This window comes from Patagioenas fasciata, chromosome W (genome assembly GCF_037038585.1).
Source record: "Patagioenas fasciata isolate bPatFas1 chromosome W, bPatFas1.hap1, whole genome shotgun sequence".
Taxonomy (NCBI): Eukaryota; Metazoa; Chordata; class Aves; order Columbiformes; family Columbidae; genus Patagioenas; species Patagioenas fasciata.
The window spans coordinates 56948741-56972001 of record NC_092559.1 but is presented as its reverse complement, the minus strand read 5'-3'; the positions used below and the strand labels follow the sequence as shown (position 1 = coordinate 56972001).

The 23261-nt window shown below is 51.8% G+C and overlaps 1 protein-coding gene across 1 annotated transcript; it reads right to left on the bottom strand.

Moving 5' to 3' along the window:
* Positions 1-22102: 22102 nt before the first annotated feature.
* Positions 22103-23035, bottom strand: LOC136116298 (olfactory receptor 14J1-like). Its single transcript, XM_065862498.2, has one exon. It carries the CDS (start codon positions 23033-23035, stop codon positions 22103-22105), a length of 933 nt encoding a protein of 310 aa, XP_065718570.2.
* Positions 23036-23261: the final 226 nt, after the last annotated feature.

Genomic DNA, 23261 nt, shown 5'->3' with positions numbered 1-23261 from the left:
CCTGGGAAGTGTTGTTGGGTGTCAGAAACCCTCAGCATTTCTGGTGCACTCAGGTTGACCAGAGCGAGTCCTGTGAGACCAGAGGATGCCTGTGGGTCAGTGCAGAGTGAGGGCAGCTGCTCTGTCCCTCTGTCTTGCTCCAGCTGCCCTGGGCTGGCACCTTTCTGAGATGGAGCCTGATCACACTCCCATGTTACCCTGAAAAGCCAGCAGACACTGCTGAGAGCAGCATCTCTGTGCTTTTCTATGGTGCTTTCATGCATACACAGATGCTGTGGGACAGGTCTGCATCATGAAGAGAAGCTCACAGCTTGGAACGAAAACCTCAATGGGACAGACAAGATGGCATTTGATTCAGGGAGACTCAGCTCATTCCCCAGCCCCACAGCCTGCATTGCCCACACACCACAGGTCAGAGCAAAGCTGGGACACGTGTTCCCATGGACACACCTGCAGGAAAGGACCCACAAGATCAGGCTGTGACTCTGCAGCTGAAACTGCCATCCCCAGAGAGCCTGAGAGCAAGAACAAGATCCCAACAGCAGCGACCCAGAGTAGGGGAGCAAGAAGGACAATGCGGTGAGGGTGGGTGTGAGAGAGGCCAGGGCAGAGGCAGCCGGGCACTCAGACAGCGTCACCCTTCCCCAGCTGTGCAGCCACCTCCCAGACACCAACATTGCCGGGCAGCTGCTCTCAGCCCCTGTGCTCTGCAGAGGAACTGGAGCTCTGGCTGCACAGGAGCTGCTTCCTGCCTTGGAGCCCCCAGCCCTGAGGGCAGAGGCTTTGCTGGGTGGGACAGGAGGCCAGGGGGCTGCTCACAGGAGGGATCTGCACTGCAGGGGATCACAGGGACTTTTCTCTGTTCTCCCTCCCATAACAATTCCGGGTTTAGTTTCCTCTCATTTCTGATCACTTCCCTGCTGCCTGGAGATTCTCCCCCTGGGAGGTGTTTCCCTGTCCATGTCTCTTCCCTGTCAGTGCTCACAGACCCCATCCCACCCTCTGTGCCCTCCCCCTGGCCCTACAGATCCTGCCTGTTCACAGGGCACTGCCTGGGGGCATCTTCCTGTTTGCAGGTTGGAAAACAGGACGGGTCAGATTAAGTGTAAGATGTCCAGGAAAAGTGATACTGTTGTTGCATAGGCAGAGTGGCTGAAGGCATGAGAGGATTCTCTGGAAGACCTACTGATCACAGAGTTGCAGTTCTCAAATATTTGTCATACATTAAGGACTCCTTTTGCATTTATCCCCACGCATTCCCCAAGCGGAGGAGACTGAAAACAAAGACTCAGGGATGTTCCTTGACTTTATAATACTCCTTGTATCAATTTTCTCCTTGAAACCTCTTGTAAATATTTCGGGGGTGATAAGGAGCTGTGAGCAGCCCTGACCCACACAGCACCCTCTCCACAGCAGAAGGACCCTGTCATTGTGGGGGTCACTCCTTCCACCCACACTTCTCCCCACAGCACCATGGGGATCTCCCCGGGCAGGCTGAGCACTGACCCTGGCAGGCGGCAGAGTCCCTGCCACAGCACAGCCCTGCTCTGGAGTGTGTTCTTCTCCTCAACAGAGATACTGTGACAGACACCTGACAGATCCTGTAAATTGTGGGATGTACCAGCTTAGGGTCACCCTCCAGGAAATGCAGCTGCATTGTCCTACAGCCAGAGACTTACCGTGTTAGACCTGTGATTTGTCTCATTGAATCCTCAGGAATCTACCACCCAACATTGCCTTTAATCTCTCTCTGCCTGGCTGCTCTCCCATCAGCATCTCCAGGCAGAGCCCTCAGCCCTGCTGCGTGTGCAGAGGAGCTGCTCCTGGGCAGAGCTGTCTCTCTGCAGCACTGCCGCTTGCCAGGAGCTCCCTCTGTCCCAGGAGCCCAGCCCAGCTCAGCAGCACAGGAGCAGCCCAAGGCACTTTAATGATGGCTTTGGTGCTGAGTCCATGAACCTCAGATCCTGAGGGCAAATTGAAGAAGTCAAACTCAGATTTAAACTTCAAAGTTTCTTGTAACGTTAATGAATCCCACTGAGGGACACAGCTGAGAAACCATCCCCAGGGCAGCTGGGACAGAAAACTTGAAGCAGAACAAAGGGTAAGCAAGTGAAAGGTGGTTCTGATGCTGAATAATCCTGAATGTGTTTCATTAACCAAAGGGCCAAGCCCTGACCCCCAGCCCTGGGAAGACAGATCCTGTCCCTCCCACGTTGCCCAGGGCCCTTCCTGGACAGTGTGATGTGGGGCTGTGCAAGGCCAAGGGCAGGACTATGGTCCCACACCTCCCAGGTTCCTGGCTGGGGACAAGGAGGCCATGAGGCCCCTGTGCTGGAAGGACAAGGTGTCTCCTCACAGGCATCAGAGGTGCAGACAACAGCCATAGCCAAGGGGAGAAGGAGCTCATGTCTGGTGGGGCTTTCAGCCTCTTTACATCCCTTGATCATCTCCACCACAGCCTGTCCTATGCTGTGGCATCCCCTGCACCTCTTTCCCTGCAGGCTGCAGACATCCCCCCTGCTGCCCCACCTTGCTCTTGTCTGAGCATCTTCCTTCCTTTGCTGAGATCTCTGCATCCTCCCCAGCTGTTCCTTGAAGCACAAAGCCTTGGGCTGATGCAGACTCCCTCTGCTGACCTGCTCCACCACAGCACTGCCCTTCCAGTCACATTCCTTGCTGCTCATGTCCAGCCTGGACCTCCCCAGCTGCACTTTGGGCCATTATTTCTTTCTCATGCTCTTTCCCGCTATGAAGAAAACCTCCAATATCTATGAAACCACCCTTCTAGCACTCTCAGGCTACTCCTGTACTGCTGCAGCCTCCCCAGCGCTGCTGGGCCAAAGCAGCCCAGGTCCCTCAGCATCCCACACCATGTGCACAAGGTGCTGAACCTGCCTTGGCAGAGCCCTGCACTCTCCAGTTCCTCCCTGCTTCTCCAAACTGGGAAGCCGCACACTGGCACACCCCCGTGTGTGTGGGGTCACACCAGTGCTGAACCGAATGGGATGAGAACTCCAGGTGTCTGGGTCCCCACGCTGCTCCTCATGCAACCCCATGTGCAGCTGCCTTGTTCATGGTGAGCGTGCCCCACGGGCTGGTGTGGGGACCTTGGAGTGCCCAGGCCCTTCTCCTCAGGGTCACTGCTCAGCGTGTCAGGTCCTGCTCTGTCCTGGTGCATGACGTTGTTTTCCTGCCCTGATAAAAAAATGGACACTTCATCTTGAGAAACTTCAGAAATCTGTAATGGTGGAACCCCAAATTTTCTCAAGGTCTGGACTCTCCATTTGCTGCAGCTGCAGCCCCTCCACTTAGGGGTCAGTATAAATACCATCTCCCAGAGATACTGTGGGGTCTTGGGGGTCTGATACTCATAATGCCTGGGGTCTGGAGTTTCTGAAGTTTCCCTTTGTGCAGTAGGAATGGGTGGAGCTCTGCCTGGGGACAGACAATATCAGCCTAAGGTTTTGTAAGCATGAGAGTGCAGAACAACGTGGGCAGTGTTGTGGTGCCTGGACATCAGCTACTGACTCACTGATCAGGTAGAAGAATTAGATGAGGCCTCCTTCAGACAAATGAAAGAAGCCTCCTGTTTCCAGGGCAGTGTCCTCATGGCAGACCTGAGATATCCCAATATCTGCAAGGCACCAGCCATCCAGGAGGGTTTGGAGCTCATTGACAACATCTTCCTGACACGGGTGACTGAGGGGTCAGTGGGGTGAGGTGCCCTGTGGGACTTCACACTTACAAACCACAAAGAGTTGGTCAGGATGGAACAGTCAGGGATGGGAAAGTGGAGCTGAGGCTCCTGGGAGATGATCACAAGGCCAAGAGCAGGATTTCAGGAGAGCAAGCTTTGGCCTGCTGAGGGACCTGCTTGGGTCCTATGGGATATGACCTTGGTGTCTGCAGTGCTTCTCTCTCACATCTCCTCCCTCCTCTCTCCCACCTGCTGTTGTGCAGCGTTTTTCACCCTTTCTCAAATACAATATCCCAGAGGTGCTGCCGGCATCACTGAGTGGCTCAGATTTGGAAGGAGTGGGTCCATCTTGGAGCGTCTGAAATCAGCTCTGTCTGATGTTGGTCAGACTCCTGTTGTCTTCTCAGAGAGGTGACAACTGTATCACAGCCACGCTCACCCCAGTTCCAGGACTTTGCCATGTAAACCCGGTACAGGGTGACAGTGCGTTGTGTGTTACAAACTACTATCAGCTGTTCTGGAAATGAGGTCTTTGGGAGGGTGACAGAAATATAAGATATTTGCATTTATTACTATTTATTATGGAAATGCTCACTGTTTGGCTACAGTTCAGAAATCTCTGAAATCATCCACACCAGACTTTAAGACTTTTGGAGAGTGCTGCACAGAGCCTTGGCTTGTAAGAGCATTTTGGATGTTAATGAGCCCTCTGCTGCCATGATCCTGAACTGCAGCTACTGAAAGATTGAACAAACCTCTAACGAAGTAAAAGATGGAACCCAACCCCATGTTCTGAGGGTGTTTGGGAGCCCAGGGAGGGCCATCACTGACACAAGCAGTCCCTGTCCCTGGAGGCTGGACAAGGAGAAGCCTGGAGACAATGGTCAGAGGTGGTAAAGGTGATGTGGAGGTGGCTCTGGTGCCATGTCAGCCCTTCCTGTTTGTTCATCATCAGAATGGCCAAGTCCTCACCCCAGGACCAGACAAAGGAGACCCTTTCACTCTTACATTTCTCAGGCTCTGCCTGTGGTCACTGGGAGGGTATTTGTGTTTTGGGCGTGGGTTTGGTGCCAAGTGCTCTTGCTTTAACCACAAGGCTCTGGTTTTCTGAGGACTTGGCAAGGCCTATGACGTCCCCCAAACCCATTCAGCTTCTTTCACAAACCTGGCAATGGTCACCAATCACCTGAGCTGTCCAAGTCCCAAACTTGCTCGACTCCTCAATTTGGATCCATGCCCTAGCACTGAAATGCACACGTTCCTTCTGCTGCTGCCCTAAAATAAAAAGAAAAATTAGTCTATTCCACATTAGCATGACCAGCCCATGGTCTTGAGGTCTTCTTCTTTAACACAGTTACTGCTACACGTAGACCACTCTCTTCCTGCACTCCCATGTGTCTCACAAACCTTTCACTCTTGTCCACCAGTAATGGGCCAACACTCCAAGATGTTGGTGCTTCCTCCAGGCTCATGGATGATTCCTGAGGTCCATCCAAGTGTGGGCAGTGTAAGAGAGGAGCAGAGCAGGGTCAGCTCATGGGTCGTGACTGAGCACAAACACCCCAGCAGCAGCCATTCCCCACCTCCCAGGCACAGCCATGCCCACAGCATGCAAATGGCACTGTTATATATGACTAGTCCAAGAGAAGCATACCTTCCTTCCTTATATAACTCCCCCAAAATCTTCCTCCTATTCCCCCTCCACTCGCAGACATCAACCACATTCCACTTGTGGCTCAGACATGGCTGTAAGGATTTGCTGAAGTCATCAGCCATCACCCTTTTCTACCCCCCATCCCCTGACGCTCTCCCACACCACACATGGCCGGTCACTGCTGCTCAGGGCCTCCCGCTCTTCAGAAGAGGCCTCGAGATTCTTGCCTGGTGCTTGTTATAATCTTCCTCATTACCTCCAGATCTCACGGTGAGATTTCTTGTTCATGACAGGACCTTTGTAACCAACTCTTATGAAGCTGTTGTCTTTCTGTGATCATCTGTGCAGAAGGAGCGATCACAGAAAAGCACCAAATATGTCAAATCTGATACCAAGTGAAATGCAATAAAACCTTGTTGAGTCACCCCCGTAGCTGTGTCTTTCCAGCAAGGAGTTTCTCCTGAGAAAGGGATCCAACCCCTGCCACTCTCTGCAGAGGCACATGAGCAGTGTCCATGCACCTGGGGACACAAAGGGTGACTTTTGCAAGACCACCCTTTGTCTGAACCACTTAGATATGTACCTATGGATGGGGTATCAAGCCTTATAGTGCAGCAGAGACTGGAGCTCTGAGCTCCCTTCATCTGCTCTGTGTGACACATGTAAAATGGAACTACCCCAGTCAAAAAGTTGGTTTTGATTCTCTTCAAAACATGAAGCACCACATGGGTCAGGAAACAAGCCAGGATACCCAACCAGGACTCACATGCTCTGCACTTAGAGTTCAAGTGTTCCTGGGACTGTCAGCAGGCAAGTCGTTCTGATATCTGGGTTCAAGGAGCTGGTCAAGAGCCTCATCTCCATTTCTGTAACAGTGGCTTTGCTGCCTGGCTATGTGCAGACTCCTTACATGGATACTGACACCTCTGAGTAACAACCTGCTCTGAAAGGATGAACAAGGTGGGAAGTTCTTTCCAGAAGGGTATTAGGACAGCATAAATGAAGACCCTGGGTTGGGGCAAATGAAAAGGGATGCAAAAGTTGTGGTCAGGACTGTTTGGGGACATGTGTAAAGCAGCCCGGCACCTCATATGAATTATTCTTGTAGTCAAAGAGAACCTGAGAGACTTGTCTAATTTCAGAACATGACGGGGAAGGAAGGACAGTGTCATTCAGGCTCAAAAGGACCTCAGGAGGTGTCTTGATCAACCTCCTGCTCAAAGCAGGGTCAGACCAGATTACTCAGGGCTTGATCCAAACACATCTTGGTCACTTTCTGGGACAGAGTGAGTGCGCACTCCTGGGAAACAGCTTCCAGTGCTTGACTGTCCTCGTGATTGGAAAGTTTCTCCCTTTATACAGCACTTTCCAAGCCCAGCCATCAAGATGGTTTTCACCCATCTACTTACACACTGACACAGACCATGATATTGTGGGGGATGACGCTGAATGCCTTGCTGACTTCCAGGTAACGGACCATCACTGCTCTGCTCACATCCAAAACCCTGTCCTTTCTTCACAGAAAGCAAAGAGGATGGACAGGCAGAACCTGCCCTGGGTAAACCCCGTCACCTTCTCTTCCAGACACCCAGAAATGGGGTCCCAGTGGACATGTTCTGGGGCACAGCCCTTAGTTCCCCTGCTCACCCATTGGCCATTTTGAAAAGTGCACACACTGTGTGAGAGCTGCCAGTGGTCAGGGAGTCCCCCCAGTCTCCATGAGCTTTCCAAGATGGTGGAGAGTGGCCTCCCTGTGACACCGTCCTGCTGTCTCAGCTCCTGGGATGCTGCCCCTGCTGTCCCATAGACTAGAAAGGATTGTGTTACTTCCAGTGACCCCTGATTTGATCCCCATCCACTCCTGGTTGTTCTCCTCCAGATTACTGTCTCAAGTCACAGAGGCCTGGGAGAACTTACTGGTGAAGATGGAGGACAAGAGACACCGAGAATATAACTTCTTTCCCTGATAAAATTCATCAGTGGCCACACAGTGTATTTCTTTCTCCTTTAAGTGTTCCTGAAGCAGTAACAGCTTATTATGGGGCCCTTGAATTGCCTTAGATGTCTAGACTGAGTTTTGATCTGGCCTGTTGCTGTGCTTGGAGGCTGCTGTCCTTGCAGACCAGATGAACCCACTTCTGCCACCCTGCCTGGCAGTTCATTCCACCCGTGTCACAGCTCTGTCTGCAGCACTGACAGCTCCAGCTCCCCCAGTCAGGTCCCTGGCTGAGGCCATTGCCTCACATCTGGGCTGAACCACCCCAGCTGTTGCACCATCCCAGCTCTGACCTGCCACAAGAAACCTGGTACCAAGTGTCCAAGAGCCCATGTGTGCAAAGGCTTTGCTTCAGAGCACAGACATGAGATGGCCAAAGATTGATGAATGTCTCTCTAGACCTGGGAGTATAAAACCAGAACAAAATGCCTACATTCCTTCAACTGAAGATATTCCTCCCTCAGCTTGGAGAAATCAAATCATTTGCTGTAACATTCCTGGTGTCCTGTCTACTGATGAGAAAATAAAGGATGATTCTCATACCAATTTATTGTTTAATACAAAGAACACAATGCTGGAAAGAAGTGTTGCTGCAGAGGACAGAGAATCAACATCACTGATTACTTGAGGTTGTTTGAAAGGATGTGTCCCTGGAGACCCAGGGACACCTGGAGGGAGCCCAGAGGGGACAGAGGAAGGGACATCATGGGCTGCTCCTGTGCTGCTGAGCTGGGCTGGGCTCCTGGGACACAGGGAGCTCCTGGCAAGCGGCAGCGCTGCAGAGAGACAGCTCTGCCCAGGAGCAGCTCCTCTGCACACACAGCAGGGCTGAGGGCTCTGCCTGCAGCACCAGGCTCAGAGGACCCAGAGAGAGGGAAATGCAGTCCGGGGTGGGAGGATGCTGAGGGATCACTGGAAATGAAATCTTCTAGGATATTAAGCATGTGGCTGCAGAGCATTGCATCTGCAAATTTTGGCAGGATCTCAGAAAGCTGTCACATCGCAGAGCCTGCGAGAGATGTAAGTACAACTCTCAGAGGTTCTCTGATGCAGAAGAGAGGATGTGCTGCAGAGCAGGGGTTGCCTTCTGCACTGTCAGAGTGACAAGACGTGAATGCTGCGTTCTCCCAAGGGTGGCTGTGGGGTGTAAATGTAAATGTGCAGGCAGGGGTGTCCAGGACTGTCCTGCAGAGCAGGGTCCCTGCACCCCAGGGCTGTGCTGGGGCAGGGACTCTGCCACCTGCCAGGGTCAGCGCTCAGCCTGCCCGGGGAGACCCCAGCAACACTGAAGGGAGAAGCTGTCTCATGGAGGAGCAAACCCTGTGGGGCAGGAAATGTGTTTCTCCTGTGGAGAGGGTGCTGTGTGGGTCAGGGCTGCTCACAGCTCCAGATCACCCCCAGCATTTTTTGAATGGGATGCCTCAAGGACAAGATCAGTGCAAGGATTACCAGACAGATAAGGAGCTTTCCTGAGCCTGTCTTTTCAGTTTCCTATCCCAAGGGGTGGGGGGTGCAGGAAAGGATAAAAAGAAAATGAGCTCTCATGCTTAAACAAGTCACTGAGACTCCTGAACTGCAACTCTGAGTGATCAGTACATCTGCCAGAAGGCTCCTAACATCCCTTCACCACCCCTCTGCCAGCACCTGCATCACCTTTGCTGGACTCATCAGCCTAGTCTGACCTGTCCTGTTTTCCAGCCTGCAAACAGGAAGATGCCCCCAGGCAGTGCCCTGGGAACAGGCAGGATCTGCAGGGCCAGGGGGAGGGCACAGAGGGTGGGATGGGGTCTGTGAGCACTGACAGGGAAGAGACATGGACAGGGAAACACCTCCCAGGGGGAGAATCTCCAGGCAGCAGGGAAATGATCAGAGATGAGGGGAAACTAAACCCGGAATTGTTATGGGAGGGAGAACAGAGAAAAGTCCCTGTGATCCCCTGCAGTGCAGATCCCTCCTGTGAGCAGCCCCCTGGCCTCCTCTCCCACCCAGCAAAGCCTCTGCCCTCAGGGCCGGGGGCTCCAAGGCATGGAACAGCTCCTGTGCAGCCAGAGCTCCAGTTCCTCTGCAGAGCACAGGGGCTGAGAGCAGCTGCCCGGCAATGTTGGTGTCTGGGAGGTGGCTGCACAGCTGGGGAAGGGTGACGCTGTCTGAGTGCCCGGCTGCCTCTGCCCTGGCCTCTCTCACACCCACCCTCACCACATTGTCCTTCTTGCTCCCCTGCTCTGGGTCACTGCTGTTGGGATCTTGTTCTTGCTCTCAGGCTCTCTGGGGATGGCAGTTTCAGCTGCAGAGTCACAGCCTGATCTTGTGGGTCCTTTCCTGCAGGTGTGCCCATGGGAACACGTGTCCCAGCTTTGCTCTGTGGGGCTGTGGGCAATGCAGTCTGTGGGGCTGGGGAATAAGCTGAGTCTCCCTGAATCAAGTGCCATCATTAAGAAACTTGGATATCTCCTGAGGGTTTCCTTCCAAGCTCTGAACTACCCTCCAGGATGCAAACCTGTCCTACAGCATCTGTGTGTTATCTGAAACTCCCATGGAGAAGTGCAGAGATGCTGTGACAGATAAAACTGCTGTTGGGTTTGTGAAACAAGCTGTGTGTGTCCTGGGCTAAACGTGGGGTGCTGAGACCTTAGGAAAGGCTATGACATGTCTTGGTTCCATCTGACAAAGCTGAACCCCAGGACTGTCCCCTGCCCCCCGTTCCCATGCCCCCTGCTGCAGAGCAGGGCTGACTCCTCGGCAGCCAGCGGGCACAGGCCCTGCTCCTCACGGCACCTCCAGCCAGCACCACCCAGGGCTCAGACACGGAGCTGGAGGAAGGTCTGGGAAAGGAGAAGGGGGTGTGGAACAGTGGGAGTCTATGTAACGGGTTTGATATTACTCCGAGAAATCTCCCCATTCTTGCCACGGTTTTTACTCCTTGTGACAGTGCCCTATGTCCAGTGTGCAAATGTCCAACAGCAGCTCCATCACCCAGTTCCTCCTCCTGGCGTTCACAGACACACAGGAGCTGCAGCTCTTGCACTTCTGGCTCTTCCTGGGCATCTACCTGGCTGCCCTCCTGGGCAACGGCCTCATCATCACCACCATAGCCTGGGACCAGCACCTCCACACCCCCATGTACTTCTTCCTGCTCAACCTCTCCCTCCTCGACCTGGGCTCCATCTCCACCACTGTCCCCAAATCCCTGGCGAACTCTCTCTGGGACACCAGAGCCATCTCATACTCGGGATGTGCTGCACAGCTCTTTTCATTTGCATTCTTAATAGTAGCAGAATATTCTCTCCTCACAGTCATGTCCTACGACCGCTACGTTGCCATCTGCAAACCCCTGCACTACGGGACCCTCCTGGGCAGCAGCGCTTGTGTCCACATGGCAGCAGCTGCCTGGGCCACTGGGTTTCTCAATGCTCTGCTGCACACGGCCAATACATTTTCACTGCCACTGTGCAAGGGCAATGCTGTGGACCAGTTCTTCTGTGAAATCCCCCAGATCCTCAAGCTCTCCTGCTCAGACACCTACTTCAGGGAAGCTGGGCTTCTTGTGGTCAGTGTCTGTTTAGCATTTGGGTGTTTTGTTTTCATCATCCTGTCCTATGTGCAGATCTTGAGGGCCGTGCTGAGGATCCCCTCTGAGCAGGGACGGCACAAAGCCTTTTCCACCTGCCTCCCTCACCTGGCCCTGGTCTCCTTGTTTGTCAGCACTGGCATATTTGCTCACCTGAAGCCCCCCTCTGTCTCCTCCTCATCCCTGGACCTGGTGGTGTCTGTTCTGTACTCAGTGTTACCTCCAGCAGTGAACCCCCTCATCTACAGCATGAGGAACAAGGAACTCAAGGAGTCTATAAGGAAACTGTTGATTGTTTGCTTTTCAAAAGCAGTAATGAACTGACCTCCTTCTTCTGCATGTCACTTGCAATAACGTATTACTTGTTCAGCCTGAGTTCTGTAGATTGTTGTTTGTTTGGTTGGGCTTTTTTTGTTGTTGTTGTTGGTTTTTTGTTTGTTTGTTTGTTTGTTTTTTGTCTTTGGTGTTTGCTTTTCTTGGTTGTATTAATGCTATCCACAAGAAAAATTATTTGTCTTCTTATGGCTGTGTCCATATCTACCTGTCTGGTGTGTCCCGTCATCTTTGTGTAAATAAGGACCCGTACTCTCTATGTGTATAAAATGAAATAAAGGACCCCACACTGACTTGTTTGCCCAGAATCCTTTCTCTGAGATCTCTGGAGCTGCAGGAGCCATGTCTGTGTGCTGAGGGGGAGTGTGTAGGAGCCGCCCTCAGCTGGGTCTTCCTCCCATCCTGACCAACATGAATCTGCGGACTCACCCCATGGCCCTGGCCACCACAGCCCACTTGCTCTGCAGCGCAGCACTGTCAGGTTGGGGCTATGTGGAGCATGGAAAGAGGGTGCAGGAACAACCAGACAGGTCAGCATAGCTCAGCTCTCTTGGAAAGGGCTCTGTGGGGAGAAGGGATGTTCCAGGAGAAGCGTGTGGCACGGAATGAGTGCAGAAAAGACGTGGAAAGAGAAACCATTTGCTGCAGGTGGCAGCTTGGGGCACTGTGGCAACAGGACCTTCCTGAAGATCCCCTAGGCCAAATGTCTCATGCTGCCCTGGGGGGCAAGTCTGGACCTGGGTCTGCAATCTGCCTGGGCTGGAGATCTGCTCAGCATGCCGACTGGATGAACATTCTCGGTGTCCTTCATTCTCACTGGTCCCCACTGCTGTGGGACCAGTTCCATCATGGCTGCTCTGCTGGGCTCAACTGGCAAAAGGGCAGGGGGGGACACGATTCAGGAGGGGTGGGAGGGCTGAACTGGCAAATGCCCCAGAGAAGAAAATACCAGTGAACAGCTGAAGTGTGTGAGTGTGCAGGGCTGGCACACAGCAGTGTCCTCTGCCAGCCAGGCTCCTGGGAGAGCCCTGAAGGACCAGCAGAGCAGGGTCTGGTGTGTGCCCATGTTCATGGGACAAACTGGGGAAGTGTCCCCAGGACAGTCATCACAGACCAGCCCCTCAAAACCACCATTTCCTACACTGGCTCTTCTCCCCATCTGAGAGAGGTTGTTCATCCCTCAACACAAGGACACTGAATGAGTAGGTCAGAAGTCAATATTTCCATTGTACGGATGAGATATGAGTGGCTGGGAAGTGCCTGGAGGAAAGGGATCTGCGGGTGTTGACTGACAGTTGCTGAACAGAAGCCAGAATGTTCCCAGGTGGCCAAAAAGGCCACCAGCATCCTGGCTTGTAAAAGGAATAGGGTGGCCAGTAGGACTAGAGAAGTGATTGTGCCTCAGTGATTGTGTTCTGAGTGCTGGTGAGGCTGCAGCTTGATTCCTGTGTTCAGTTTTGGGCCCCTCATCTTAAGAAGGACATCGAGGCACTAGAGAGAGTGCAGAGGAGGTGACGAAGCTGCTGAGGGGCTGGAGCACAAGTGTGATGAGGAGCAGTTGAGGGAGCTGGGGCTGTTCAGCCTGGAGAACAGGAGGCTGAGGGGAGACCTTCTCATTCTGAAAGGAGGTTGGAGCATGGAGGGTGTTGGTCTCTTCTCCCAAGTAGCAAGTGATGGGACCAGAGGAAATAGCTGCAATTTGCACCAGGGGAGGTTTAGATTGGATACTTGGAAAAAATTCTTCCCGGACAGGATTGTCGGGTGGTAGAACAGACTGCCCAGGGCAGTGCAGGAGTCACCCACCCTAGAGGGCTGTAAAAGACATTTAAAAGAGTTTCTTAGGGATATGGTTTAGTGTGAGAGCTGGGTTATGGTTGGACTCAATGATCCCAAGGGTCTCTTCCAATCAAAGTATTCTATGATTCTATGATTCTACCTCACGTGAGAGTCCACAAAGCCAACTCAGTTGTGCACGCTGACAGAACCCTGACATTTCTGTGTGTGACTCTGGGAACAAACCCCACTGACCCAGTGAGATTCATCTCAATTGCCCTGGACAGGCTCATTGCAAGTGCTCCTTTCTGTTACGTCACCCTTGCCTGTGATTCTGGATTGCGCTTTCAAAATGACAGTGCAACTGAGGAGGACCTGGCATCTGTCAAACCCATCTTCAAGAAAGGCAGGAAGGAGAATTGGAAGAATCACAGGCTGCTCAGCCTGCCTCTGTCCCTGGGAAGGTGATGGGACAAGTCCTCCTGCAGCCATCTGCAGGCACTTGAAGGACAAGAAAGGGACTTGTGTACGAAAATGGGCAGGGGAAAGAAAGACATGTTATGTGTATGAAATTGTGCCAGGCCTTGGACATGGTCCCCCCTGATGTCCTTATAGCCAGATTGGTACTGTCTGGGCTGAAGAACTGGATGCTTGGTGGGAAGTTCACTGAAATATCAAGCCCAAATATAATCTGTGATGCAGTGTCCTCTGCGCAGTTACTTGTGTCATCCCTCAGTGACCAGCATTTGGACCGAAACTGCTGAAAGTCTTGATTCTCCTTTCTGTGATGTGATGGAGACGACACAAAACTGAGTGGAGACCTTGAACAACCTCACTTGGTCACCATGCTTTGAGGAAGAGAGTGAAACAAGAAGATGTTCAGGGATCTCTTCAAACCTGACCTACTCTATGATTCAATGAATCTTTCCCCTGGACAAGTTTTTGAAGATGAAAAAAAAAAAAAAGGCAGAGGAGGAGATGGTATCAACATAAAACCAGCAGTTATTGAAGAGAATGTTTCTCCACTTAAATAGTTAGAAGGAAATATATTTGTTTAATCTGGTCAGGTCCTGTGTTATGCCTGGGTTATGAGGAGGGTGATGGGTGGGTATGGTATGATGAGGTCACTTGTGTCTCAGGAACTCATAACTGAGTTGGAAGGGTACGGCTGTGAAGGGGACAGTAGGGTCAGTTCTGTGTCTGGAGGGGACAGGCCAGCAGCAGGGACATGGCTGGGAAAGAACCTCTGTCAACATGCCCACAGGTCCTATCCAGGAAGAGGGCTTGGATCTGGGTTGTCATGTCCATCACACCTGAGAACATGATGGGACAGCAGCAGGAACATGGTCGTGTCTATCAGAGAAACTGGAAGACCAGCAGCAGTCATTGGATTTAGGAGATCATGGTGAGGTTCCTTCTCTCTGGTCAAGTGCAAGACCACAAGAAGACTAACAGGTTGGGATCCCTGCTTGATGGGCAGTTTCTGAGATGGTAAAGGTTTCTCAAGAAGTGGGAAAAAGCAGTAGAGAAAAAAACCAGACACAAAGTGCAGACTGGGAAGTGGAGACTGGATATCAGGAGGAAGAAATGTCAGTGGAAGGGCAGTGCTGTGGTGCAAGAGGTCACCCAGAGGGAGCTGGATCAGCCCATGGTTTGTGTTCCAAAGAACAACCAGCGAGGGTGCGGACACATCAGTGAAGGTGCAGAAATGCTGGGGTGAAAGCAGGTGGGGAAGCGAGATGGGTGTCTGCAGCCTGCAGGGAAAGAGGGGCAGGGGTAGGACCATGTGGAACAGGCTGTGATGGAGATGGCAAAGGGCGCTGGCAAGGCTGGAAGACACCCACAGAACCCAGGTCTCTGTCCACTTGGCCATGCCAGTTGTCTCTGTCACGGAGGCCTAGGAGAAGCCATGTTGTCCTCATGGCACTGGGGCCTCGGTGCCTCCTTGCAGCCCCTTGGGGAAGCTGGAAGTTGTTGTACCAGTGTTGTCCTTCCCTTGGCCTTGCACACCCACGGTCCGAGGAAGAGTCCTGAGCCGTGTGTGCTTACATCTCATCTGTACAATGAAAACATGGACTTTTGACCTAGTATTTCATAGAATCATAGAATGTCTTCAGTAGGAAGGGACCCACAGGATCATAGAGTCCAACTCCCGTCCCTGCGCAGGACAACGGCGACGGTTCACACCGTGTGTGTGAGGAGATTGTCCACTCTCTTCTTGACCATGGCACATCATCGAGTCCTTGCACCCCCAGGGAGTGTCACACCATCGTCCTGCACTGGGCATCGCACTCCCCACATCCCCAGGAAGAGCCCTGAGCCACATGTGAGGGACAGGATCTCCCTTCCTAGGGGCAGGGGCTCAAGGCTTGGCCATTGTCCTTCATCAAACAAACCAAGGGTTTTCTCAGCATCAGAGCTGCTGCACTTTGCCTTTGCCTGATGCAATCACTGCCTCCAATTATCTGCTCTAACGAGTCCCTGGGGAAGCTTTGTCAGTAACAGCCCTTAGTGGGGCCCATTAATGCTTGAAAATACTTTGGAGTTTGCTTCTGACTTGTACTTCTTGACCAGATTCTTCAGTCTGTGCTTGGTATCTGAGGTTCATGGACTCAGCACCAAATACGCCATGGGGCTCATTAAAACACAGAAAGCCCTAATGAGTGATGTTTCTTTCTGTAATTTCATTAAAATCTAAAAGACTTGTAGAACTAACTGGAGAGGTTTCAATGGGACACTTAGTGATGAAGATTTCAAAGAATATTTCATAAAGGAGGATTTTTCTTTCCAGGGTATTTTATGCATTTTTCAGTGTATAGAAAAAGTGACAGCAGCATTCTACACTGGACATTGATCCCGAGGGTCTCCTCAAGATATCTGGACAGGCAGGAGAACAGTCCCTTAAGGCTGGACACTGTATGGACAACCTCGCTCCTCACCCTCACCCCCAGTCTGCCGGTTCCCTCATTGGCCACCAGAGACTGCATCACTTCTCCTCACATCAGACTTCTCCACTGAGCTCTGCAGGAGATGCTGCAGCTCCTGTGCACCAGCTCCACCTGCTCTCCTGTGCAAACACTGCACAGTTTAATAAACAGTAAAACACTTTCCTCAGCTGTGTGTGTAAGCTGGATCTGGTGAGGTCCACCTTGTACAAGAGTCATCAACACAAGAAATGTTTCAGACAGAAAGATAGGAAAGGATAAATATAAATACAATTAATGTCTTGACTACCATGTTAATTAGGCCACTGAATTAAGTTTATAACTCCCTGAAGCTCAAAGCAGAAACCAGACAGTTTGGAGGAACTGAATGACCAAAGAGCAAGTGGAGGAGAAACCTGAGAGCACTGGGAAGGGCAAATCTCCAGACAGTGCTGGAAAGTTGTCCTTTGACAGGGACATTGAATCAGGAAAGGGGGGAACTCCTGAATGACGAGGGAGGTGAAATAATAGAGTGTTGGTAATAGAAGTACAGGGGAAGGCCAATATTTCTTCTTCTACCCTTAGTGCACTTGTAGACAAACATCAGTCATCAGCTGTCCCACCATAAACAGCCAGTGCCATTTTAGGGGCCCCAGTGTACCTGAGGTGCTGGCCTGGGACTGACATCTATCACACAGGACCTGGGGAGACCAGAGCACCTTTCAATGCAGATAGAGCCTGGGCAGGGCTTCCCAGGGCATCTACACTGGCATCAGGTGTTCGTGTCCCTGGAGGTGAAGACATTTGTGCCCTAAATCCGTGCCCAGTTCTGGAAAACTCTTTCCTTTTCAGACAAAAGAAGCCCCCTCAAAGAAAAATAAAGTATGTTGACACCTTCCTTTGCTTTGGATCTTTGTCTTCAGTTCTTCTTATTTTAATTTCCTTGACACTAACTGACATCTGATGGGCCTACAATCATTAAGCCAAGATCGTTTTGTGTCTTGCATAGCGCCCCATGCCCTCTAAACCTTCCCTGCCCAGGACTCCTCACACGTTGCCCAGAGCGAGTCACACTGAGGTGTTGGCTGGTTCCCTGGCTGAGATGTTGGTTTAGATGGTCACCTACAGCACAGGTGGATCCTGCCCCATCATCGTCTGCTCTGCTCCAGTTAGAAACAGAGCCCAACATCACCATGGGATCATAGGAGAACTGAGGTTGAAGGGACCTCAAGAGTCTGCAGTCCAACCTGTCAGAAACTGGGTCAGACCAAGGTGTTCAAGCCTTGATCCAATCCGAGCTTCAGCAGGACTAAAGAAGTGATCATCCCTTTGTACTTGGCACTGGTGAGGCCACACCTTGAATCCTGGGGTCAGTTTTAGGCCCCTCATGGCAAGGAAGACATTGAGGTGCTGGAGAGAGTTCGGAGGAGGGCAACAAGGCTGGTGAAGGGTCTGGAGCACCAGTCTTGTGAGGAGCGGTTGAGGGAGCTGGGGCTGTTCAGCCTTGAGAAAAGGAGGCTGAGGGGAGACCTTGTCGCTGTCCACAACTGTCTGAAAGGAGGTTTGATCATGGTGGGTGTTGGTCTCTTCTCCCAAGTAGCAAGTGATAGGACAAGAGGAAATGGCCTCAAGTTACACACGGGGAGGTTTAGATTGCATATCAGGAAAAAATTCTTTGGGGAAAAGGGTTTAGAAGCAACAGAACAGACTGCCCAGCGAGGTTGTGGAGTCACCATCACTGAAGGTGTTTAAATGACATACAGATGGTTTAGTGCCAGATTTAGGTTATGGTTGGACTTGATGATCTTGAGGATCTCTTCCAACCACAATTATTCTATGATTCTAGGATAAGTGATTTTTGATATTTTCTTTCTCAGAGGACCATGCAACCTCCCTGAGAGCCAGGACTTTTCTGAGGTGCTTGAGAGATGTCTCACGGTCACACCAGCCAGTTCCACCAGCACCTGTCTGTCCCTTCCCAGACCAAACCTTTTCTCCATAACCCAATCTTCCAGGTGAGTTTCTGGGACACAGCAAATGCTGTCCAGGTCTTCTGGGCTTGTTCAGAAGAGAGCAGCAGGTCAACATGTGGAGGGGTTCTCTGTGCACCTCAAAGCTTTCCTGACCATTTTTCTCAATGCCTGACTTGTACCCAAACTTTCTGGTCCTTAAGCTGTACATGAAGGGATTGAGCAGGGATGTGGGGATGGTGTTGAAAAAAGACTTTGTCAAACTGTCTCAGGAAGGCCGTTCTGGGCATCCCACAGCCAAGGATGAGGGTGCTGTAGAAAACAGTGGCATTGGTGAGAGGTTCAGGTGGAGAAGGCCCTGTGCCTGGTTGCACTGGGGTAGAGAGCAGTGATGCATTCATGGGATGCCCCTGTGAACAGGAAGGGAACAAATGGCTCCAGGGGGACAAAATGCCTTCCAGCCAGTTCTTTAACCATCGCAGATACACCATCCAGGCCAGGAGCTGCAGCTTCTCCAGGAGATGCTGTGGGATACGGTGTCAAAGGCTTTACTGCAGTCTAAGGACACAACACCCACAGCCTGTGTGGCGGATTCACTCCCCACCACAGACTTTCCCTCATCTGCTCAGCCGGTCACCTTGTCATAGAAGGAGATCAGGCTGGTCAAGCTGGCCCTGCCTTTCACAAAGCCACGCTGATTGGGCCCGATTGCTCGTCTGGTGTGTGTGACCTCACAGTCCTTTCCCAGCCATGTTCCTGCTGTTGGCCTGTCCCCTGCAGAGGCAGAAGTGACCTCACAGCCCCCTCCACAGCCATTGGCTTCCTGCTGGACTATGAGCTCCTGAGACACAAGTGACCACATGGCATCGTACCCAGCCATCACCCTCCTTGTTGTCCAGTGTGTGAGCAGATCAAACTGAGCTGCTTTCATCAAATGTATCCAATAGATTTCCTATCAAGGGTTTGAGTGGAGAAACGTTCCTCAGAGGAGCTGCTGTATTTACTCTGGGCCATTTATACCTCTGCTTCTGCCTCATTTTTTTCTCTTTCCTCTGTCTATTCTGACTTGAAAGAGCTCTCCAGGGAAAAGATTCATGGAATCCTACAGTAACACACGCTGGAAGAGACCCCTGAACACCATCTCTGTCCCACTGCCCTTCATGGCACCCGAAGGAATAGCTGACAGCATTTATGCTCGCTTGGGTTCATCTCACCACTGGGGTTCTGCCACTGGTCACTAAAGAGAAGAGATCAGTACCTTCCCTTCCTTCTCCCCTTGTGAGGAAGCTGTAGCCACCATGAGGTCTCCTTTTAGACTTTTGTTCAGCTCTGATGGTGAAAAACCCTTGGTTTGCTTTCTGAAGCAGAAAGGAGAAGCCATGACCTCCAGAAAATGGGAAGGAGGATCCTGTCCCTCACACACGGCTCAGGGCTCTTCCTGGGACCATGGGATGTGGGTGTGCAAGGCCCAGGGAAGGACAACACTGGTCCAACAACTTCCAGCTTCCCCATGGGGCTGCAAGGAGGCAACGAAGCCCCAGTGCCATGAGGACAACGTCTTCTCCTGGGCCTCAGTGGCAGAGACAACTGCCATGCCAAGGGGACAGAGACCTGGGTTCTGTGGGTCCCTTCCAGCCTTGCCAGCGCCCTTTGCCATCTCCACCACAGGCTGTTCTACACGGTCCTACCCCTGCCCCTCTTTCCCCGCAGGCTGCAGACACCCATCTCGCTTCCCCACCTGCTCTCACCCCAGCATTTCTGCACCTTCACTGATGTGTCTGCACCCTCACTGGCTGCTCTTGGAACACAAACCATGGGCTGATCCAGCTCCCTCTGGGTGACCTCTTGCACCACAGCACTGCCCTTCCACTGACATTTCTTCCTCCTGCTATCCAGTCTCCATCATGCAAGTTTCATTTTGTGATTTTTTTTAATCTCTTTTTTTTTTCTGCCACTAAGGAAAGCTCAACCATCTCTAAAAATTGTTCTTCATGCAGGGAACCCAACCTGTTAGGCTTCTTGTTGTCTTTTATCTGACCAGAGAGAGGTCACCACACCATGATCACCTAAGTCCTATGAGTGCTGCTGGCCTTTCAGCTTCTCTGACAGACATGACCATGTTCCTGCTGCTGTCCCGTCATGTTCTCAGGTGGGATGGACATGACAACCCTTCTCCAAGGGCTCTTCCTGGGTAGGGCCTTTGGGCACTTTGATAGAGGTTCTTTCCCAGCCATGTCCCTGCTGCTGGGCTGTCACCTCCAGAGACAGAACTGACCTCACTGTCCTCTTCACAGCCACACGCTTCTTACTGTATAATGAACGTCTGAGACACAACTTACCTCAAAATACCACACCCATCCATCCCCCTCCTTAGTACCCAGGACCTGAGCAAGACTGAAGTGTGTTCTACACAGTCCTACACCTGCCCCTCTTTCCCTGCAGGCTGTAGACACCCATCTTGCTTCCTTGCCTTGCTTGAATAGAGCTCTTGTCTTACTCAACTTGTCTCACTGTCCTGCTCAAGGCTGGGTGAACCAGAGGAGTTTGTATAAGGCCTCAACCCACCTTTTCATCACCCTCAAAAGAGCCGAAATCCCACTCTGGAGGAGGATGTGTCCAATCCCTTCCCAGGAACAGAGGCAGGCTGACCAACCTCCAATTCTCTCAATGCCTATTCTTGCCTTTCTTGAACATGGCTTTAATTGCTTCTTTTTCCAAGGACCCCAGAACCGCTCTGATTACCCTGCTTCTTATGAGAGCACAACCCAGAATCACAGGGAAGGGTGACGTAGCAAAATGGAGCACTTCCAATGAATGTGTCCAAGGCAGCCAAGATCACTCCCATTGGGCCTGTGTTGTTTGTTCCTGGACTCGCACACAGAAATGTCTTGTTCTGTCAGTTGTCCACATCTGAGCTGGCCTCATGGACTCCTTATGCACCCAGGGATGCTCACAGACAGAGTCTGTCCCTTTTACACACAGAGGCAGGAGTCACAGTGTCCCTCTGACCTCTTGTTGCCACTCCCAGGGGACAGGAGACACCTCAGCCCTGTATTATGTCACCCTGCTCTGCACTCATCTGGGATGCCCCACATCATGACGAATGGACACGGGGACCTCAGTTCAAGGAAACACATCTCAGTTCTGCATTCAGGTGATTTCCCATGGGGTGTTCCTCTCAACATGAAGTGACCTCAAGACCTTGTTTGTCTCACAGGCCTTCATGGAACCCCAAGGAACACGTGATGATGTTTGTGCTCACTCGTGTTCATGTCATCTCATGTACATGATGTGCATGTTCACACCTCATCTGTACAAAGCAAACATGGACTGCTCAACTATTCATTGAGCGTCCATCCATGGAGGGAAGAACAGTGAGAGGTCAGTGCTGGAAATGGTGGTTGTGGGGGACCAGTCCCTGGTGATTGACCGGAGGCTCCTTCCATGGGGTGTCCAGTGCACAGGGGCACAGCCCAGCCCCTGCTCTGCTGGTCCTGCAGGTCTCTGGCAGGAGGCCTGGGTGTGAGAGGACACTGCTGTGTGCCAGCCCTGCACACACACACTGTTCAGTTGCAAAATGGTGTTTCAACCTGCACGCTGCTTTCTTGCGCAAGTTCTTGAAAGAAGCTTGAAGAAGTCCAAAGTCTTCTGACGCTGCCCTAAGAAGATCACTGTTCTTTATAGAAGTACTTTTACAAAGACCAGTTCTGTCAGAGCAGTGCCCATCGCCTGCCCCTGCCTGCGCTCACAGCACTGACACACAGCAGGACGGGGACCAAGCTGCCAGAGCACTCAGGCCTTGCACCAACACAAGGGATGAGAAGGAGAGTGGGGGAGTAGAAAGAACGAAATCTGGAAGACCAAGCACTGGTAGCTCCTGATTGTGCTGCCATGCTGGACTCTTCCATTCTACCCATACACACAGGAACTGTCCCTGCAGCTCCAAAAATGCCTTGGAAGAAGGGTCTCAGGAAAATAAAATGTTGCTGCAGGTCTCTTTATTTTGTTTAAACATAAAGAGAGCATGGCTTCTCATTGACATAATCACTTGGCAGGCAGTGAATTCTACGGTGAATTACAATATTAACACAACGTAAAAGCCAACAACACCACCACCAGAAAATAAAAGACAGACTGAGTCTTCAATGAGTTACACTTTAAATGCTCTCCTGAAGATTATAGGTAATTCATTGCTTCTGAAAAGAATAAGCTACCAATTTCCATACAGCATTCTTAAGATCCTGGTTCCTCATGCTGTAGACGAGGGGATTCACTGCTGGAGGCACCACAGAGTACAAAACTGCCATAACCAGGTCTGGCGATGGGCAGTAGATGGAGGGGGGCTTCAAGGAGGCAAAAGTGCCAGTGCCAATGAACAGGGAGACCACGGCCAGGTGAGGGAGGCAGGTGGAAAAGGCTTTGTGCCGTCCCTGCTCAGAGGGGATCCTCAGCACGGCCCTGAAGATCTGCACATAGGACAGCATGATGAACACAAAACAGCCAAAACCAATTAACAGACTAAACACAAGAAGTCCAAGTTCCCTGAGGTAGGAGTGTGAGCAGGAGAGCTTGAGGATCTGGGGGATTTCACAGAAGAACTGGTCCAGGGCATTGCCCTTGCACAGGGGCAGTGAAAATGTATTGGCCGTGTGCAGCAGAGCATTGAGAAACCCAGTGGCCCAGGCGGCTGCTGCCATGTGGACACAAGCTCTGCTGCCCAGGAGGGTCCCGTAGTGCAGGGGTTTGCAGATGGCAACGTAGCGGTCGTAGGACATGATGGTGAGAAGAGAATACTCTGCTGTAGCACAGAACAAGAAAAAAAAAAGCTGGGCAGCACATCCTGCATAGGAAATGGCCCTGGTGTCCCAGAGGGAATTGGCTATAGAGCTGGGCACAGTGGTGGAGATGCAGCCCAGGTCGAGGAGGGAGAGGTTGAGCAGGAAGAAGTACATGGGGGTGTGGAGGTGCTGGTCCCAGGCTATGGTGGTGATGATGAGGCCGTTGCCCAGGAGGGCAGCCAGGTAGATGCCCAGGAAGAGCCAGAAGTGCAAGAGCTGCAGCTCCCGTGTGTCTGCGAATGGCAGGAGGAGGAACTGGGTGATGGAGCTGCTGTTGGACATTTGTAGCCACTGGACATAGGGCACTGTAACAAGAAGTAAAGACAGTGACAAATAGGGGAGTTTTCTATAAGTGAAATCAAAGCCATCACATACACTCCCACTGTTCCACACCCCCTTGTCCTTTCCCAGACCTTCCTCCAGCTCCGTGTCTGAGCCCTGGGTGGCGCTGGCTGGAGGTGCCGTGAGGAGCAGGGCCTGTGCCCGCTGGCTGCCGAGGATTCAGCCC

Bases quoted from the DNA above. Each gene is read 5' to 3' on its own strand.
- LOC136116298 (XM_065862498.2), bottom strand. From the start codon at position 23,035: ATGTCCAACAGCAGCTCCATCACCCAGTTCCTCCTCCTGCCATTCGCA.